Source organism: Lycium barbarum, chromosome 6 (assembly GCF_019175385.1).
Source record: "Lycium barbarum isolate Lr01 chromosome 6, ASM1917538v2, whole genome shotgun sequence".
In the NCBI taxonomy this organism is placed as follows: domain Eukaryota; kingdom Viridiplantae; phylum Streptophyta; class Magnoliopsida; order Solanales; family Solanaceae; genus Lycium; species Lycium barbarum.
Window position 1 is genome coordinate 5,177,050 of NC_083342.1, and position 19,883 is coordinate 5,196,932.

At 34.6% G+C, this 19,883-nt stretch overlaps 1 protein-coding gene and 1 pseudogene across 1 annotated transcript; one reads left to right on the plus strand and one right to left on the minus strand.

Annotated features, from left to right (window-relative positions):
• Positions 1-264: 264 nt before the first annotated feature.
• LOC132600580 (acylsugar acyltransferase 3-like) lies at positions 265-3,274 on the minus strand (annotated as a pseudogene).
• A 5,503-nt stretch (positions 3,275-8,777) lies between these two features.
• On the plus strand, positions 8,778-9,326 carry LOC132600321 (cytochrome P450 94A2-like). The gene has a single exon (XM_060313387.1). It carries the CDS (start codon positions 8,778-8,780, stop codon positions 9,324-9,326), a length of 549 nt encoding a protein of 182 aa, XP_060169370.1.
• Positions 9,327-19,883: the final 10,557 nt, after the last annotated feature.

Genomic DNA, 19,883 nt, shown 5'->3' on the forward strand with positions numbered 1-19,883 from the left:
ACAAAACTATTCCTTTATTCCTTTGTCATGTAGCAGAGTATATTTTGTATAAATACGTATACAGTGGGATAAAATAATTATCAAGGAAAATATCCACAAATCAGTCTTCTTTATTGCTTTTCTATAAAATCAATAGATTTGAAGTCAAAGTCCAGCGAATTTTTTTAATATGTGCCTCATCCATTTTACATTAGTTGTGTGAGGTTTTTTTATGCGAGACAAAAAAGTGTAAGATATGGGTCTATATTTAACAACCCAAAAGTGTAAGGTGCTATAATTTTTTTATATTTTGGCAAGTGAGGAAACTTTTCGTTACCAAAATTGCTAACATGTACAGAGTCCAAACTGTGGTAGCATAACAGCCACACAGTTAGCATACTTCCAACTATGACTTCAAAAACTCAACTATAAGCTATGAAATAAACAAGAAACTAGGGATAGATATTAAGCTTTGAGATTCTTCCTGCAAATCGCGGTAGCAACATCGCTCTGAATACTACTTCTTGCACTATCTTCCTTGTGATCACTTGAGATGGAGTGCTTTTGCTTTGAAATATCCTTTGATTCTTCTCAATCCACACGTGGTACACAGTTGCTGCCAAACATATCCTGTAAATTGTGGCATTTGATCCTCTTCCCTTAGCATTAATGCATGCCTAGTTCAGTTCCTCATGCCAAGGTAGAGGCTCCTTGTTATTCCTTGCCATTGCAGTAGCCGAGACCATATGGAACTGGCATAGTTACAGCTATAAAACAAATGATCCATGGACTCATCGGCATTATCACAGAGGACACACTGTTGCTCATCTATTATACCCCACTTCAAGCGTCTATCCTTGGTATGAAGTCTTCGCAATGTTGCCAATCTGAGTATAAAAATCCATTTTTGCAGGCCTTGGTTGTTGCAAATGATCCTGCTCCACTGGACTTTCTGAAAGTCACCCGTCATAGCCACATACATCTTTTTGATAGAGTATTGCTGCATATTAGCTAGATTAGTCTCCGTAAATCCAGCAGCTTGTAAAAAATCCCTGCATTTCAGTATCTTTTGCACCCTACATATTTAAACTTCTATAACACTTCATAATAATTTTATTGCTATAATTAAATTTGCCAATTTTGTCATTCCACATTTACATCATATTTTTTGCACCCTATATATTTAAACTTCTATAACACTTCATAATAATTTTAATGCAATATAAAAGATCAAATAAGCAAAATATTCATCAAAGTTTCAAAGTGTTTTTCAACACTCCAAAATTACATAACGGGTCCAACTCAACAACTTAGATGTTTCTAATCATGTGAACAAAATCAATTTAAATCTCTGACAATTTAGATGTATTTCACTTCAAGTTGTATTTCTTTCCCTTCTCTAAGATTCGACCATCAAAGAGAAAATTGATAATATAAGAAGCTGTCAGCTCTGAGATATTTCAACTTGTGGAAACATTTGATAAACAATTTTATTCATATAATGCAGGTGCAAAATCCCCCAAAAGAACCTGAGTGAGAGCTTTTAACCACCCAAACACGCGCCAGTGTAGAAATGTAGCATGTGCCCATATCGACGCTGTGGATAAATCAATTAATTCACACTTTGTTGTTTTTCCGAAAGAAGAATTATCTATTCATACAGAAACAATTGCACACACACTTTTCATATCTTAAACTACAACATTAATTTAACAAGTACGTTTTATTTATCATCATCGAAACATCACATAGTTGAAATGCACAACCGAATTTAAAAGATGGAGTAACTTTAACAGTTGCACAACATTCTCAAAACTAAAAAAAAAAAAAAAAAAAGAACATTTAGGATATGAAGATCACACATACTTAGTACGTAGCTTGGCAAGATGATGGCTTTTAACTTATTGCGGTGACTGATGAATAGGAGAAGCAAACTCTAGGAGCTCTTCGTCACGCTGAAATATTAACATATCAGCTTCTGCCAAATTGACTAGTACATTTATCCCTTCTCCACTTTGATCATCCAAGAAAATAACGCCTTTTTGTCTTGGATGTGATGTTGGGGTCACTCTTATGGGCCGACCCCATCCAAAATCAATCGTATACAACCCAAAATTGCAATGGCTGCTGCAGATATCAATATCATTACTTTTTAATATTTTTGCAGCCTCTTTGGATCTTTCAAGCGCGTGTGAGAATAGCTGGTTTAGCTTTATAGCCCTCAATTTGTCCCGAGCATGTTGTTTAGCCTTTCGTAGTTTATCAACAAAGATGGGAACATGTATCTCATCTTTCGTTGTTGCTGTCACGCTAAAGTAAGAAACAGCATTTCCAATTGCTTTTAGGGGCAATGGTGGGCGTAAATTCATTATATGGCCCAACAGAGATGGTTTAAACATGCCAGTTTCTGCTGAGGTTGATGATGCTAGTACTCTGCATTTATGAAGAAGCGCTGTGGCGACTTCAACGCGAGTTGGATTCTGTACACCTGAGCCCTTTACAACAATATCTTTGAGTCTGCCCAAATTAGAAGACGAAAAATGGAACATTCTTGATACACATTGTTGAGGTTCACTCTCGAATTTGCTTTCAGTTGGAGGGTCATCCATTGGTGGGTACAAAGTATTAATTACACCAAACTGAGGAGATTGTTTGAAATCCAACTGATCATCTCGAGCTGTGGCGGCCCAATCATTAAGGAATTTATAGAGACTGTATCCATCAGCAACTTTGTGCGATATGCATACGCTGACTGCTATTCCACCACAATCGAAATGACTTAATTGGACCACTAGTGGACTTTGATCCAAGGACGAAGTACTACTCCAAGGCAAATCTTGTGGGAATACTACCTTTATAGCATCGTTATTGAGAACTTTAGACATTGGACAATTGACTCGGACATTAAAATACTCCGCGCCTATGTCATTGCAATCGACATATTTATTATTCATGATTTTTCCCGCAAAGGGATAATAAGAGGATAATACTTTTGAAAGGGAGTTTTCAAGAATGTGTGATATTTGGATTATGTTGTAATTTGTAGGTTTGGAGTAGAAGGAGGCCACTGGTACATATGCAGAAATAGCAATTTGATCAAGGAAAGAAAGATTGTGACATCTAAGGGAAGAAGGGGTAGGGAAGAGGGCTTGATGATCTTTTGGGAAAGAAGTGTTGATTCCACCATTTTCTTTTTTTGTGAGCCTTAGTTAGGTACTTTGCTTTAAAATACAATTTGATACGTTTGAGAGAGCCCTAACATTTCCACACTTATATTAATATAGAGACCATTAGATTTTTTTTTGGTAATGAAGAGAAGAAAATCTAAGTGAATCCAATTTATTCGAAGAAGATACTATTGGAATTAGTACGCAACGTGGTAACAGTTAATTAATTCAAAATTGAATCAATTAAATTCAAAATTCTTTTCTTTTATATGATATTTTTTACTTTCTACAGAAAGTACTCTTTAAAAAAATAAAAATAAAAAATCTATAAGCCTATTATTCCTAAAAACGGGGACCCCAAATTTGAGGGCCTAAGGCTCAAGCCTTACTAGAGTTGGAACCGGCCTGTGAGAGGGCAGGCCATTGATGGCTTTGAAGAGCAAGTGGGGAGTAGACCTGTCAACCGGTTCCAACCGGAACCGAACCGGGAACCGGTTAGGAAATCGGCCGGTTCCGGTTTCAAAACCGGAACCGCCTAACCGGTTCCGGTTAACCGGTTAACCGGTTTTAAAGTCCAAACCGGAACCGGTCCGGTTTGGATTGGTTAAAATATTTTTTTTTTGTTTTTTGTATTATATATATATTATAGTATTTATTTGTATATTATAGGTATATTTACATATGTTATACAACTTTATAATTAAAGTTTAAATATTTACTGACTAACAGCCTAACAACAAGTCAGCAATACAGAATAGTGCTTTTCGTACACATATATATGTATAACTTACATACTATACTCTATATACTTATATAGTTATAAGGTATAGCTTAATATATTTATACAATATATATACTTATATACTATATATACTTATATATGTGTATAACTTAATATATATAGTATATATACTATATATACTTATATATATGTACTATATACTATATATACTTACTTATATACTATATACTATATACTATATATACTTACATATATACTATATATACTATATATACTTGTATATATGTACTATATACTAACTATATATGTGTATAACTTAATATATATAGTATATATACTTACTTATATATACTTGTATATATGTACTATATACTATATATACTTACTTATATACTATATATACTTATATTCCTAACTTAATAAAAGTAAAAATATGAACACAAGTAAATAGAAGAAAGCTCAATGAGCCATATATTTTATTCATTCTTGGATAACATTTATTTGCAAGTTGTATTTTTTTTTTAACTTGCAAATAATACATGAGTTATACAAAAATAGTAGAATAATAAAATCACCAATTTTGAACCATTTCGTTAATTTCCCCCACATCATATTCGGTCATGGAAATATCTTCAAAGTCTTCCATTTGGTCCGGTCCACTAGCTATCAAATCTTCAATTTCTTCCTCTTCGCCTTGCTCCGCTTCTGAGTTTTGGTTGCGTCGCTCCGATCTAATCCAATCTCGAATGCACACTAGTACTTGCAAGCTAAAGCCGGATAATAAATGTCTATGGTCTCCAATTTGTTGTCTTCCTTGGCTAAATGCGCTCTCCGAAGCCACGGTTGATACTTGAACCGTAAGAATATCTCGAGCCATTCTTGAAAGTACCGGATAGCTTGCCTTGTACTTCTTCCACCATGCTAAGACGTCCAAGTCATCCTTGATATCCACATTTGGCTGCATCAAATAAAAGTTAAATTCGTCAAAGTTTGCAGTAGAAGAAGACGTTGGCTGTGAATGTAAAACTTTTAAACCCGACAAACCCTTTTTGCTACTCTGAGAAGTAGTAGGGCGTGGAGCAACGGGTGTAGCACGTTCTTCCAAACTAGAATAATGAGTAAAAACTCTTCTAAACTCATCATCAATAGCGAGATCGGCTTCAGCTAAAGATGGTTGAACTCCCTCTTCAATTTCTAAAAATGTATAAATTTGACTAACCAAATTTTTAGTATAAGACACTTTTAAACAAGGATTTAAAAGGGAACCCAATATAAATAAAGTTGGGATGGGAAAAAAATACTTCTTAAATTTGATTATCATTTCAATAATAGTCACTTGATAATCGGGTTTATATTTATACTCTTGTAAAACTCTAGCTATTTCCGCTAAGTAGGCTAAAATTCCGGTTACCGTGGGATAGAATTGTCTAGAAAAAGCAAGAGTTGCATTATAAAAAATTTCTAAGAGTTCAATACATTCTTTAACATCTTCCCAATGCCTAAAAGTTAACCAATCCTCACTATCAATATTATACTTGTTGTGAACTTGTTGTATGAGAATCCTATACTCATATGCTTGTTGTAGCATAATGTAAATGTAGTTCCACCTAGTCTCAATTTCTACTTGAATTTTTCTAGGTCTAAGGTTATTTTCCACACAAGCATTCTTAAAATCTCTAATTCTTCCCCTATTAGCATTACAAAAAAGAAACGCAACAACATTTCTAACTTTTTGAACAGAATCATCAAAATGCATAAGACCATCTTTAACAATTAAATTTAAAATGTGACAACTACATCTTACATGAAAAATATTTCTTAGAGGAGGGTTTATTTCTCTTTTTAAAAGACCAATTGCCTTTGTATTATTAGAAGCATTATCTAAAGCAATACAAAGTGTTTTTCTATAAATGTTAAAAAATCTCATTATAGTAGACATTGAATCGGCTAAAAATTTTCCATCGTGACGACCTTTTCCTTCGTCGTATAAAAAAGCTATAATTCTTTTTTGCATAACCCAGTTGTCATCAACCCAATGACATGTAATAGCAAAAAAATCTAAATGGTTAATACTAAGACCCAAATCAGCGGTAAGACAAACTTTACAATTTAAAGAATTAAATACATGGCGCAAATAAAATCTATATTTTTTAAACAAATCTATAACATCGGCTCTACAAGTACTTCTAGGAATACCCTCAAATAACGGGTTATAACAACGTTGAATGTAAGTAACAAACCCCAAACCCGAGGGAAAGGAAAATGGTAAACAATCATAAGCTACCATTTTAGCTATTTCTACGCGTTCTTTTTTCTTGTCATACTTAAAATTTCTACCGGTTCGTGGGTCTATCGTCATTTGAATCCCCCCCACATTTGAACCCGTTTGTTCTCCCCAAATATCCATATGTTTGGTTCTTATATGAGCATTTAGTGTACCCGTTCCACTATCCTTACCAGTTCCTTGCTTAAAACTAAATACTTGTGCACATAGGGTACATGTAACTGATTGGTTTTCCCTATCCTTAGTCATAAATTTCCAAACTTTAGCTGTTGGCTTACGAGTTCTAGGCGGTTTGTCTTGTGTATGTGATTGTGCAGGACCTGTATCTCCTATGAGATTTTCGGGGGGTTGTGTTTCATCATCATCATCATCATCTAAGTCTTCATTAAAAGTGTCGGTAAAATGTTGTTGCATTGCCTCATGACCTAAAAGTGGATTATTTCCACCAACATCAATACCTAAATTAGGTGTTTCTTCCACAAATGTTTTCTCATTAAGCGCACCCCTAACAGTACGACTACTACTACCGGCACCACGTCTTAATCTCTTTGACATTATTAAATAGAAATAATTTAAATCACAATCAAATAAATCACAAGAAAATAAATTACAACAAATTAAATTTGCTAGAATTAAATTGCGTAAATTAAATTGCTAGAATTAAATTGCGAAAATTAAAGATAGAGTTGGAACGAAGGTACCAAATTGCCGAATTAATTTCCAACAAAGCGAAGGCGGCTAGAATTGCAAATCCACCAAAGCTACTTCGGATTGTTGCAAAATCACCAACTCCACCAACAATATTATAATTGCAAAATTAATAATTGAAAGTTGAAACTATAATAAGACTTTGTGGCTAATTATTGCAAAGTAACTATAATTGAGAGATTGAGATTTGAGAGAAAGATGAAGAAGAGTGAATTGAAATGAAAATGAAGAAGGGTTTATATAGGGGTGGGGGAGGGGTTAAAGTGTTAAAAAAAAATTTGGGGGCCAAAAATTAAGAAAATGACCGTTTGGCGACGACCATTTTTGCAAATGGACCGTTTCCAACGGTCCATTACCGAGGCCCAACGACTCTTTCCTTTTTTTTAATTTTTTTTTAATTTTAACCGGTTTAACCGGTCCGGTTCCGGTTAAAAAAGTTTTGGAACCGGACCGGTAAACTAATATCCGGTTAACCGGTTATACCGGTTAACCGGTTATACCGGTTCCGGTTCCGGTTTAACCGGTCCGGTTACCGGTTAAAACCGGTTACAATGAACCGGTTGACACCTTTAGTGGGGAGGGGCTCAGAGAAGTTATTAGCCAAGAGTTACTTGATCCATCTTCATTGATACTTGTGCAATGTGTGGTGAGAATTTCTTGCTTATATTCCATGGTTTGCCTTTTCGGTGTGACAAATTTCAGGATGTAAGGCTCTTGTTCCTCATCTATACAATTCTTCATCGGCGTGGAGGGCTTGATTTCCATGTCGTCAACCAAACATAATGTAGAAAAATATTTAGAATGAGGACCAACACGCCCTAACTCTAAAACTGCATTATTTTTGACATCCTCACTTTTGTACACTTTCTCAACATTGGCATCATCAACAAAGATCTGATCGAATGGTTGGAATTCCACTATCTGCTCCACATGCCAGCCACTATCCAAGATAATATGTAGTTGGGCATCAGACGCCTCAATCGTTTTATTTAATTGAGCCTGCAGGTCATGAATATCTAAGCCAAATTGATCTATCTCTTGTCCGAGCTTTGTTCTTTCTTCCATGAAGTATGCCATGTCACCTGTAATTTCATCAAGATAATCCTCCCATACCTCTAATCAGTGAGCTCTAACCAATAGCCAAGTATCACTTACAACATCCACTTTGTGAAAATCACTTGAGAGACTAGAACAACAGTTAGGACACTCATTCGACTGACCACCACACCATTTACAAAAGTTCCAATCATAGGATTTGGAAGGGTCACATAACACATCCCGTATGATCCAAATTTTAGAACAATTTCCCCATAAGTGTGGTCCTCCACAAAGTGCACAAAAATCATTTAAATATGAATACCCAACATTCAATAAAGTTTCGTTACAAGATGCCATGTCAAGAAAAATAACAGAATATTAAACAAAGAAAAAAAAAAAAAAAACTTGAATAGACAAAAAGAAAAGTCTAATCTAGATAAACAATTAATTTCTAAGTCCCCGGCAACGGCGCCAAAAACTTGTTGCTCCCAAACGCACACACAAGTATGCGCGGTCGTACAAGTAATATAGAATTTTTAAGTTCAGATATCTTATCCACAGGGACTTATCATTAACTATTTACTCAATTGAACTAATGCTAATTATCTAAACAAGAAATAAAATCCCAAAATATAATTATTAACTAACTAAAAATAAAATAAAAGAAATAATGAACTTAAACCAAGAAAGAGCAGATTTTTATCGGAGAAGAGATAGATTTAGAGCTATCATCACTAACAATCCAGTTAAGTTTTCAAATCGTTCTACGGGTTACTAGTTGACGGGTTAATTATAACTTTATGATATTCTCTCGAACTACTCACAAGCCTGTAAATGCTACTATAATGCCTATATCTCTATGGTTGTTAGAGGTAACAAGAATGTGGAACAAGAGATTGTCAGGGAAATTAGAGTGAAAGATGGTCTAAACGACATGGTTTACACGCACGCTTGTATATATGGGAGCATGAGACTCTATCCGCCCGTCCCAGTGGTCACAAAAGTAGCAGTGGAAGATGATGTTTGGCCTGATAGGACAAAGGTAAAAAAGGGGATGAGCATAATCCTCCACATATTCGCTATGGGAAGGTCACCAGAATTGTGGGGCTCAGATTGGGCTGATTTTCGTCCCGAAAGATGGTTGGAGAGAAGAAGTAGTGGCACATCCAGTAGTGATGATTGTAATTTCATCGCGAGAGACCCTTTCACATATCCAGTGTTTCAAGCAGGGCCCAGGATTTGTTTAGGAAAAGAAATTGCAGTCGTGTTGATCAAAATGGTGGCTGCCACCATCCTAAAGCGCTTCCGAGTCATTCCGGCTCAGGACAATTTCTCTCCACATTATCATGTACTGATGACATCAAGGATGAAACGTGGCTTTCCAGTAAGAATCATAGAGCGTCATTGAGCATGTGCTATTGTTTGTTTGTTTGTTTGTTTGTTTTTCTTTCCTTTTTGGTTTGTTATGTGGTTCGGATTATATGGCCAAGGGTGATTTGGATTATTCAGTTTGTTGCATTTTATAAGAAATTAAATCATTTGAGATGAAATAATTTGTATTAGCAATTAAATTGAGAAACATGATCAATGGATATTCATAGAGCTGCCCCTTCTTGTTTGGAACCAAGTGCAGTTGTTGTTTTAACCATTGAAATATGAATATTAGTTGTTAGTTTGGATATCCATTTCATTCCCATCTCTCACGCCTATTCATATTTATACACCCCATTTGGTTTGTGTAAATTATTTTGGGATTATAATGTGTTTTTTTTCCCCTAAACTAATTCATCCATCTCTACTCCTTAGAATAGATGGTCATATATAAATATGTATTTCAATTACAAAAGCAGAACTGTTTCCCAAACCTTCCCTAGGCCTGCTAAGGATGGAACAAACTCCATCCTGTACAATGTTGTAGATCAGCAAAGTTAACTCACAAAAAGTTCTATATTGAAACTAATTGATTCCATGCAAGAATCCTCTCATGTACATGTGTTCTAACAGATTTAGAGGCCTCTCCAAATTGTGTCAACATAGCTATTCCTCACCCAAAAAATTGGCAGTGCCAGAGTTGATCCTTCAAAGAATCAAAAGATCCACCTTGTGTTTTAAACCTGTTTTGAAAACACTTTAATTTCCCGAGCCGTGGGTGTATCGGGAAAAACCTCTCTACCCCAGAAAGGTAGGATAAGGTCTGCGTACATCCTACCCTCCCAAGACTCCACTTGTGGGATTACACTGGGTATGTTGTTGCGGTATGACTTAAATGGTGGTCCCGAAATTGGGTACCTGTGTACTTTGGCTGCATGAGATATACATGAGGCCGAATCTGATGTCCTATATATGTATGTATGTAATCCATAGTTTATACACACACACACACACATTACTCATTATTTACTCCTTTCGTCTCAAATATGTGATGCACTTTGATTGAGCACAAAACTAAAGAAAGAAGGAAAGACTTTTGAAATTTATGGGCTACAGAAGTCATAGATATTCGCTTGTCTATAAATCATTTCATTAAAGGTAAATTTACATGGTATAAAATTTCCAACATGACAGTGTATATAATTTAAACAAATGAGTTTTGGCATTATACACAATCAGTGTAAAGAGTTTTCTACAAGATCAAGTCACCAAAATATATCTACAGACTACAAGTAAGCCTTCGTAAAATTTGAAATTTATAATCTTAAAAGTAAATCATTTTACTTGTTACAAGAAGTAAAAATTCTATATGCTGATCGTGTATATATAACTTAAGTTCCAAACTCTATATGTACAGAGCCCGGAACTTTTTTAACCAAAAAAATAACGTTTGGAACCATACTAACCTTTTTTTTTTTTTTTAAAAAGAACCAAACTAGTCTTCACGTACAGAATCTGCGCGTGAAAGGGCTACAGTGTACCTTTACACTTTGGTCCTTTCACACACAGAATCTGTGCGTGAAATCCTCTTTTTCCCGACCCCAATCTTTGTTCTTTGGAAATCGAACTCAAAATTAAGCTTTTTTTCTGTACTTTGACCGAAGATTAGTCACGTTTCAAAATACTGGAATATAAATATTTTATATAGAACTTAATATTTTTTTAGCGTAAAATAATGTCGGCTCATTACATCAAGTATACATATATGTTTGGATCATCGTTTTAGGGGTTGTAAAGTGTCTCGAAGTAAGTTTGGAAACTTGTTATCATTAAGTTTGTTTTCGTACTTTGACTAAGATTAGTCATGTTTCAAAACGTCGGAATATAAATATTTTATATAGAATTTAATAATTTTTTAGCGTACAATAATATCGGCTCATTACATCAAGTATACATATACATTTGGATTGTCGTTTTAGGGGTTGTAAAGTGCTCCGAAGTAAGTTTGGGATGCACGGCGTGTAGTCAAATCAAGCATGGGGTGTAAATACACTTGTATTGCGCATTGAAATGTTGCACAATATGAATTAATGTCTAATAAAACAGTCAAATAATGCAGCATTGTATTGTCAAATCGGTCCTTTATGTGTCGTAAAAAAACTGAAATTGGCATGCATGATGTATTGTCAAATCAAGCATGGGTGTCATAAAAAAGCTGAAATTGGCATGCATGATGTGTTATCAAATCGGTCCTTTATGTGTGATAAAAAAGCTGTAATTTTCAACCATGATGTGTTGTCAAATCATATTATATTGCGCATTGAAATGTTGCGCAATATGAATTAAATTCAAATAAAATGGTCAAAAATGCAGTACTATATATAACATGATTGACAAACAACTAGTATTCACTTTAAAACGAGTTATCGTGACATTCTTCACCCAATTTGGTAATCTTGATTCTATTACATGTTTTACCCCAGCAAATATATTTGAAGCAACGGGTGGGACATGAGAACTAGATGATGATGGTTTTCATTACTCAAATAACCCTAACAAAAGATTCAATCGAGAATAGTGGAATTGGCGTGTTAGGGAGGCTGAAGCACTGGAGCAAAAGTTAACTTCAGTGGGGCTTAAATGTCCAAAAAACGTGCTATGTCAATGCCTCGTGGAACTCCACAAGAGTTTAATTTTGCTCTTAATTATTTTTGTGAAGAGAACAATCGAATGCAAATACGTTACCATAGGGTAGAATATGGTGTACAATCTAACACAAGATTTAGATCCAAGTGGGATTCGGACTGTGAAATGTCCGATGAAGATTAATATTTTTCTTATAATAAGGTAAGTAGGTAGGGTCATAAAGACCCCCCCCCCCCTCCCCGAGGGTACTTGGGGGTTTGCAACTATATAAGTAGCCCTTTTTTTGTTATTAGACTACAACGTATTCAATGTCGAGTAGTAGACACGCAGCTTGGTCTTTACTCCTTCCAAAAGAACCAACTAACAGTGATGATGAGAGTTCAAATCATAACAGTTTTTCGAGTGATAACAATGATTTCAAACTAGACGAATTGAATCCTCATCTTCTTATAGAGCGTAATGATGATTTCTGCAGTGTGAAATATTTAGATCCGCGAGAATATTATTGAGGGTTACGCTGAGAATGGTCATATCAGCTTGCCGAATCAGAACGTCTTGTTCGTGACTTGAAAAATCTCAACGCCCCAATCTCAACAAGTTACTCAATAACCATGCCTCGAGTAGGTCCAGAAACTTGCGAGTTTGCTGTACAAAAGATTAGAAAAGAAAACAACAGAATGCTGGCAAGATGTTGTAGATTTTACATGATAAAGTTGGCCGAAGACCAAGCGTCATCAACCGGTAGAGAACTAACATCTCTTGAACAAAGATGTGTGTTAAGAGACCGTCAATATTGTTCTGAGGATGATATTGAGTACTTCTATTCTGATGACAATTAGGGTCTATTTAGGCTCACTGTCTTAGATTATGGGTCATTTAAGTTTCGGACTAAGCCTATTAATTTGTTTTTTTATTTTATGATGAAGTCATCAATTTGAATTAGTTTGGCATGTTTTAAATTTGCTTTTATTGTTAAAGTCTATTATTAATTTATATAAGCACTTTAGATTTAATAGTACATAAAAAGTTCAACAATTGACAATTTAACAAAGAAACACAAATAAAGTAGTACACAAAGGGTGCGGATTACATTATAGGGGAAAATGTACAACTAGTAAAAACATAATCCATAGAAATATTAAACTTAATAAACAAAATACATATAAATAATAAACAACAACAAGATAGCACAAATAATCTTCCACAATTTAAGTTTTTCTTTCAAAGTTATTTCCTCGTGTTGAGTGTCTCTAAGGTTAGCTTTGAGCAAAATTCCTTTTTTTTGGGAACCAGTGAGTAAGACCTCCAAAAGTTCAATTTTTTCTTCAGCTTCCACAAGCTTAAATTGCGAGTCCAACTTAACGGTATCTCTATCAAAAAGTGAATTTTTAAACTTCGCCGCCACCGTTTTATCCACGTGAACGCTATCTTCCCACCGAAAGTGTTTGCAACCGCCCATATCCTATAAACATTATAAGAAAATCAGTTTTTTAAAGTAAAATATGTGGATAACGTGAAAAAAAAAACACTAAGAAATGTAAAAACACTTATTTCGGGTACTTTACAACGCCAAAAACGGTGATCCGGATTATCTTGGGTCTTTGATGTTTTTAGTTTATAGTAATAACCGCATTTACAAATATCGGGTTGCATAGCAAACTTTGAAGTTTCGGAACTTTGAGACATGTTTTTGGGAGTGTAAAAGTGTGTTGAAAGGGTGAAAATGGAGGAAATGAAAGAGAGGAGTATGCTGGAAATGAGAGGCTTCTGGTGGGTTTTTGTTACGCCTTTCACACACAGATTCTGTGCGTGAAGCCTAGTTTAATTTTTTTTTTTTTAAAGGGTTAGTTTGATTCCAAACATTATTTTTTGGGTTAAAAAAATTTCCAGACTCATATGTACATAATAGAGTAGTAGGCTCGAGGTTTTAACTACGTACCGGAAGCATTTTTGTTGTTTCATTTTGGCTAATTAAGCTTCCTAGTTGTAGGTTGGGCTCGTTGGGCTAAATTAGTTTCATGATTAAAATCGTGTGGGATTATCAATCACCCTATTCTTAGGTGTGATAGGTTAGATCTAAAATCAAACTTTGACCTTTTAAATACTCCCTCTGTTTCAATTTGTTTGAACCTATTTCCTTTTTAGACCGTGCCAAAATGAATGACCTCTTTCCTAATTTGGAAACAAATTCACTTTATGAATGATTTACAGCCACACAAATTTTCAAGGCTTATTTTGAACCACAAGTTTAAAAAATCTTCCCTTTTTCTTAAATGTCGTGCCCAGTCAAATGAGTTCATATTAATTGAAACCGAGAGAGTAAGTTTTATTAAAAATATACATCAATCTTTTGCAATTACTTAAAAGTATACTTCGTGTTTCCAAGCAAAGAGAGACATATGTGAACACGTACTTTTTAGTTTTATACTCCCTCTATCCTAAAAAGATTGTCTTGCTTTCCTAATTAGTTTGTCCCAAAAAGATTGACATACTTCTATATTTAGAAATAATTTAACTTTATGAGATGATTTACAATCACACAAATATATAAGTTTGTTTTGGACCACACATTTCAAAAATCTTCTTTATTTTTTAAACTCCGTGAATCTTTTTGGGACGAAGGAAGTACCATTTTTAGAGTTTAATGTTTCTTTAAATCTAATCTTGACTTTACAAACTATAGATACACTTAACCTAGGAAGATTAGATCCAGCTGCCAACCCTATAAGGAATAGAAACAGCCGCAGCAGCTAACCTAAAAAAAGTTATATACTTCTAATGCTATAGTTTCGTTTCTCGAATTTAACTCTTCTATTTGAATTAATAATAAGCTATCTACTTCTAATGTTATCGTTTTCTTTCTCTAAAATAAATAAAATGATAAGTTATCTGCTAGCAAATTTGAGGTTGAGAAACAGGTAAGTCATTATTCATAAGATGGATTTGACTAATTGGGTCACAAGGGGTTAGTCTCGGGAAAAGAAAGATTTGAGCTAAAAAAAATAGGAGTATTTTCTTGCTACTTTGTATATTAATAATCTAGGTTTATATGAGCTCATTGACAATGTTTAGGCAAACATTAGGATATATCGAGCATTAGGCAAATATAAGTGCGATTAAAATTTGTGTTGATTAAGAGTGTGTTTATGGATCTTAGTTTTGAAAATAAAAAAGACAATAGCGTGTTAAATGCATCTTGATTCGAGCATTTGAACACATTAAATAATACTCCTTTTGTCTCAATTGATGTGACACTTTTCGTTTTTCGAAATTCAAATTACATGTACTTTGCGTAACTTTTAAAGATGTATTTTTTACCGAATTGATAGTATGAGAAAAGTTGCTAATTGTATACTTTTTGTCACACCCCATTTTAACCGGGTTAATTTAGAGTACAACATATTGGTGATTCCTATCTGTTTTATTTAAGGAGTCGCCACCTAATTAATTTAACGATGAATTAGGACATCTAAATGTTAACTAAGGTAAAGTTATAACTAAACCTCCGTTAATAATCTGTTTAACCAGTGTGATTCTAGGTAAGGGCTCTATATTATCCTAAAGGGAAGGGGTTAGGCATCCTTTAGAATCCGTTAACTTACGGTTATCCGACCAAACTTAGGTTAATTAATCCAGATTGAATATAGTGTTTGAATTTTAAGAAAAATAGTTTGCTTATATTACTAAGGTTCCAGAAAAATATAATAATGGTGCTTGAACTAATTTGTAGAGAAATATAATAATTTCACAAAAAGAAATGTTGAGACTTATAAATGCTGTTAAAACTTTAAATAATAATTTTATTTGAAAAATAAGATTTGTAAAATATAATGATTTGTATATAGACAGAAGCCTTTTAAAGGAAAACCTGGCCAATTTATATTCGGAATAAAATTATATAACAGAATAATCTGAAACCATTTTTTGTAACTAATATGCAAAAAATGACAGAATTTCTTTTCTCTTGCTTGTTAACTTTATTTAACTGTGTCTAACTCAAAATATGCATAATCGAATTAATCTAAAATGTTTCTATGATATACTTGGATTAATAAGTATATATTAGTTGACGTTTAATTTTCTAATAAAAAATAATTCCTTTGATTCGAAATATGTAATTGCGCTGTTCGCAAATTGATTAAATAAAATAAATACTAGATATTATAGATAGTTTTTGACGTAAAAGAGAAAGAAAAGATGAAGCTAATGGAATTAATTTATCTTTCTTAAATTAACTACTTTTCACTAAAGCTAAGTCTCATATTAGTCTAATAAGGTTCGTTTGGCTAAGGAAACAAACAAATAAAGGGTTAGTTGCACAAATACAAATCAAATACATAAAAAATGAAATAAATGAATAAATGATATTAAAATGGGCTCGGCCCACTTTAAGACTGCTGAGAGACTATTCACGCTATTGGGCCTTAGCCCAGAATTTCCATTTCTTTTATTTTGCTGCAGGCTGGGCTGACTGGGGGATGACCCGAGAATATTATGTTGGGCTTTCGGCCCAACACAGGATGCGGAGGACGAGTCCCTCGGACTCGCATGCGATGGTCATGCATAAAAATAAAGGAAAAGGAAAGAATTAGTATATAAATAAAACTACGGCCTAAATAAAGAAACTAAGCATACAGATTCAATCAGTATATAAGGAAAGCAAACTGAACCTATGTGGTCACTGAATGAACGTAGGCCAAGTAGGGTCATATTCAATATCTTGAACAGAGGCTTAGTAAAAAAAAAGAATTCCCCGAAATTATCAACATTTAATAGTAGAATTAACTGTCTAGAATGATGCATTCAATATACGCTAGATATCCCGTCATATACATGTTAAGATAAATATACAGAGTTGCATATACTCTATGTATATGAATATATACCCTTGGTATACTACAACAATTAGGTCACATAAGAGAAGAGACAGGTAAGAGCAATCGTGCTAAGTCGTTTGACACACAAAGAACCTTATATAGGCATCATCAAAGGACCACAGTGGAGATAAACAAACCACTAGACCGTATGAATAGTTATTGGTACAGATTTCGATCCCATTTATATTCAGTTCTGATTTTAATCCACAGAGTGTATCATTCGAGAATACAGGGGTGGTAAACAGATTGGCAGGGGTGATAAACAGATTGGCAGGTATGTCAATTACGGGGATGAACTAGTTATTTGCGAAATCAGTTAAGTAAATTAGCCGTTCTATCAAAACAACTATGGGATATGCTTATTATTTTTCAGATCAAAATGGAACAAATTCCCACATGCATGAACCAACAATCAACAAGAGAAGCAAATGTATAGAACTTCAACAATATCTTCATAAATAGCAGCTGACTGTTTGAAATCATTCCAGCAAATACCCATAAACTAAGGATTCAGAGGAGAGAAAGTAAGGGGGATATGAAAATGTCCTGGCCATATCTTGATGAAATAAACAGACAATCAGAGTTCACACATTAATAGGGACATCTTCCTGTTTCAACTCATACAATAGAACTTCACATATAGGAAAGAGATTAGAATTTTAGCCAAAGCAGGTTTGTTTCCCGGATCAGATAAATGATTTAGCATGTTATCTTCCTTTCAAACCAGTCTTCCAGCATTTACCTAACTTTGGACTAACCTTAAATCCATGCTTTATCACCAGTTTCTAGTTTTACAGATGACAAACAGAAGCCAGCAAACATACAATGAATGAAAAGCAAGCATACAGGGTCACATTCGGGGTCAACAGCACGGGACCAACAGGTTCTATCAACAGGGGACTTCAAACATTCTTATAAGACTCAACAAAGCATTAATACAAATTCGCAGATGCTAGACTGAGTTTAGAATGCCTTTAGCTCTTTACAATACAACCGATAATTATAATGATAAGAACCAATAAAGATCAAATAGGCATGCAAAGGGTTCAATACATCTTATTGAATCCAGTAACATATCTTATTATTTCAACGAATTCAGTTCCATATCCAGTAGGCATAAGGATGCTATTCTAGTATCAACCCTGTATTTTGAAAGAAAAACAAACATTGGTTCAAACGACCCATTGCGGAGAAACCGTTCTAGTATGTCAAACACCATAAGTCACAAGTGACCTTGAACTTAACTTAAGCAAGTATAGGCATGCCTCAAGTTTCGATATCAACTTACACATTAGTCTGAGCCAAAGAGAAGGTTAAGTAAAGGTACGGATTCATGTACTGCCTAGCATCTTTAAATCAGATTGAGCAACCCCACACATATTAATGGAAATTAAGCATAAAGAGCCAACAAGATGGCCAACCACAGAGAACTTAATTTGCATACTCACAAAGTAAAAAACCAAAACAGACTAATAGATGCTAATGATAAATTTAAAGCCAACAACACTTAAATCTTGCAACAAACGCCACGCTAATCAACTTATCTACTAAAATGGCGCATAAAAACATGCGTATCCATAAATAAACTAAGCTAACGCACAATCAAACTAGCAAATAGCTAAAACTAAACACAATGCCAAAGGGAGCCACTGACCTTCTTCAGGTGCAGCGAAGTGGGGAGGGTGGCTTCCAATCTATTCGAACACTATCGAATCCGAATTTGCGATGCTAGGATTTGCGACGATACCAAGGCAAACAAAAAAAATTGATTTGATATTTTTCTTGATGATAAACAAGATTAAAAACTGCCAATAGAACTCGTATTTAGGGATTTTTCTCGACTGAAAGCTTTTATTTTTAGAGGAAGGGGTTTCTGCCTGAAACTTGTAATCCCTTTTTCTCCTTTCCAAAAAACCCCCCTCTTATTGACTTGGACAACGATTATATATAGGGCGAATTAGGGTTTGTTTGAGAGGAGCGGGGGAGACAAGATTAAGTGGGGGATGACAGTGAGCGTGGGGGGACAGAGGAGCGTGGGGGGACAGGGGTAAGTGGAGAGGAGCGAAGGCGGCAGAGGGAGTGGGGGTAACGTGGGGAGCAGAGGGATGGCAGGTGAGTGGGGGAAGATGAGACAGAGAGGAGGAGCGAAGAAGGAGGGAGAGGGAATGGGGTCTGCGGCAGAGAAAGGGAAATGAAGGGGATTTCCCTTATTTCACATGAAAAATGGGTCGGACCCAGTCCATTTATGGACTGGGTCAATTTTTTAGACCGGGTATTAAAAGAATGGCTAATAAATTAAAACATGGACTGGTCTAAAAATTTGGATCAGAAATATAGGCTGGTCAAAAATATTTATGAGTTGATTGGACTTTGATTTGGAATCCGATAAATCAAAAATACGGACTGAGTGCAAGAAATAGTTTGGCTTCTAAATTTGAATAAAAGACCCATTTTAATTAACTATATACTGAGGGCGACAAAATATTGCCTAATACAAAAAAGTGTGTAATTATTAGGACTTGGGTAATAAAATTATATGACGCTATAACCGCCGTGCAATAATACTTGACAAGAAATAAACGCTGTCATTTTTAAATATGTGAAATAAATGCGATGTGTATGCCGAAGTTGGTAAAAATGCCGAAAATAATAATAATAATAATAATAATAATGCAGTATTAATAATAATAATAATAATAATAATAATAATAATAATAATAATAATAATAAGTGATAAATTATGATGAGGATAGCTAGTAACTGTAATAGAATAATGTAATGCCGGTATTGACAAGAGGCTAATAATTATAATAAAACATAATATATTTATTTTTTATTTTCCCAAAAATATTAGAAGCGCAAATAGGTATTTCGGAGGAGAGGCGGGACAAAATTGGGTGTCAACAACTTGTCCCTCTTTGCCCGGTAATGATGAAAAGAGTTGTCGGGCAAAGACGTTGACTCAATAGCCTATTTTGTCCCGGCTAAAGGAAACTTGAGAAGATTATGACCGAACTCCGGTCTCTGAGTTGCCTACATATCCCGGGCTGCACGAGAATCAGGTCGAGTGT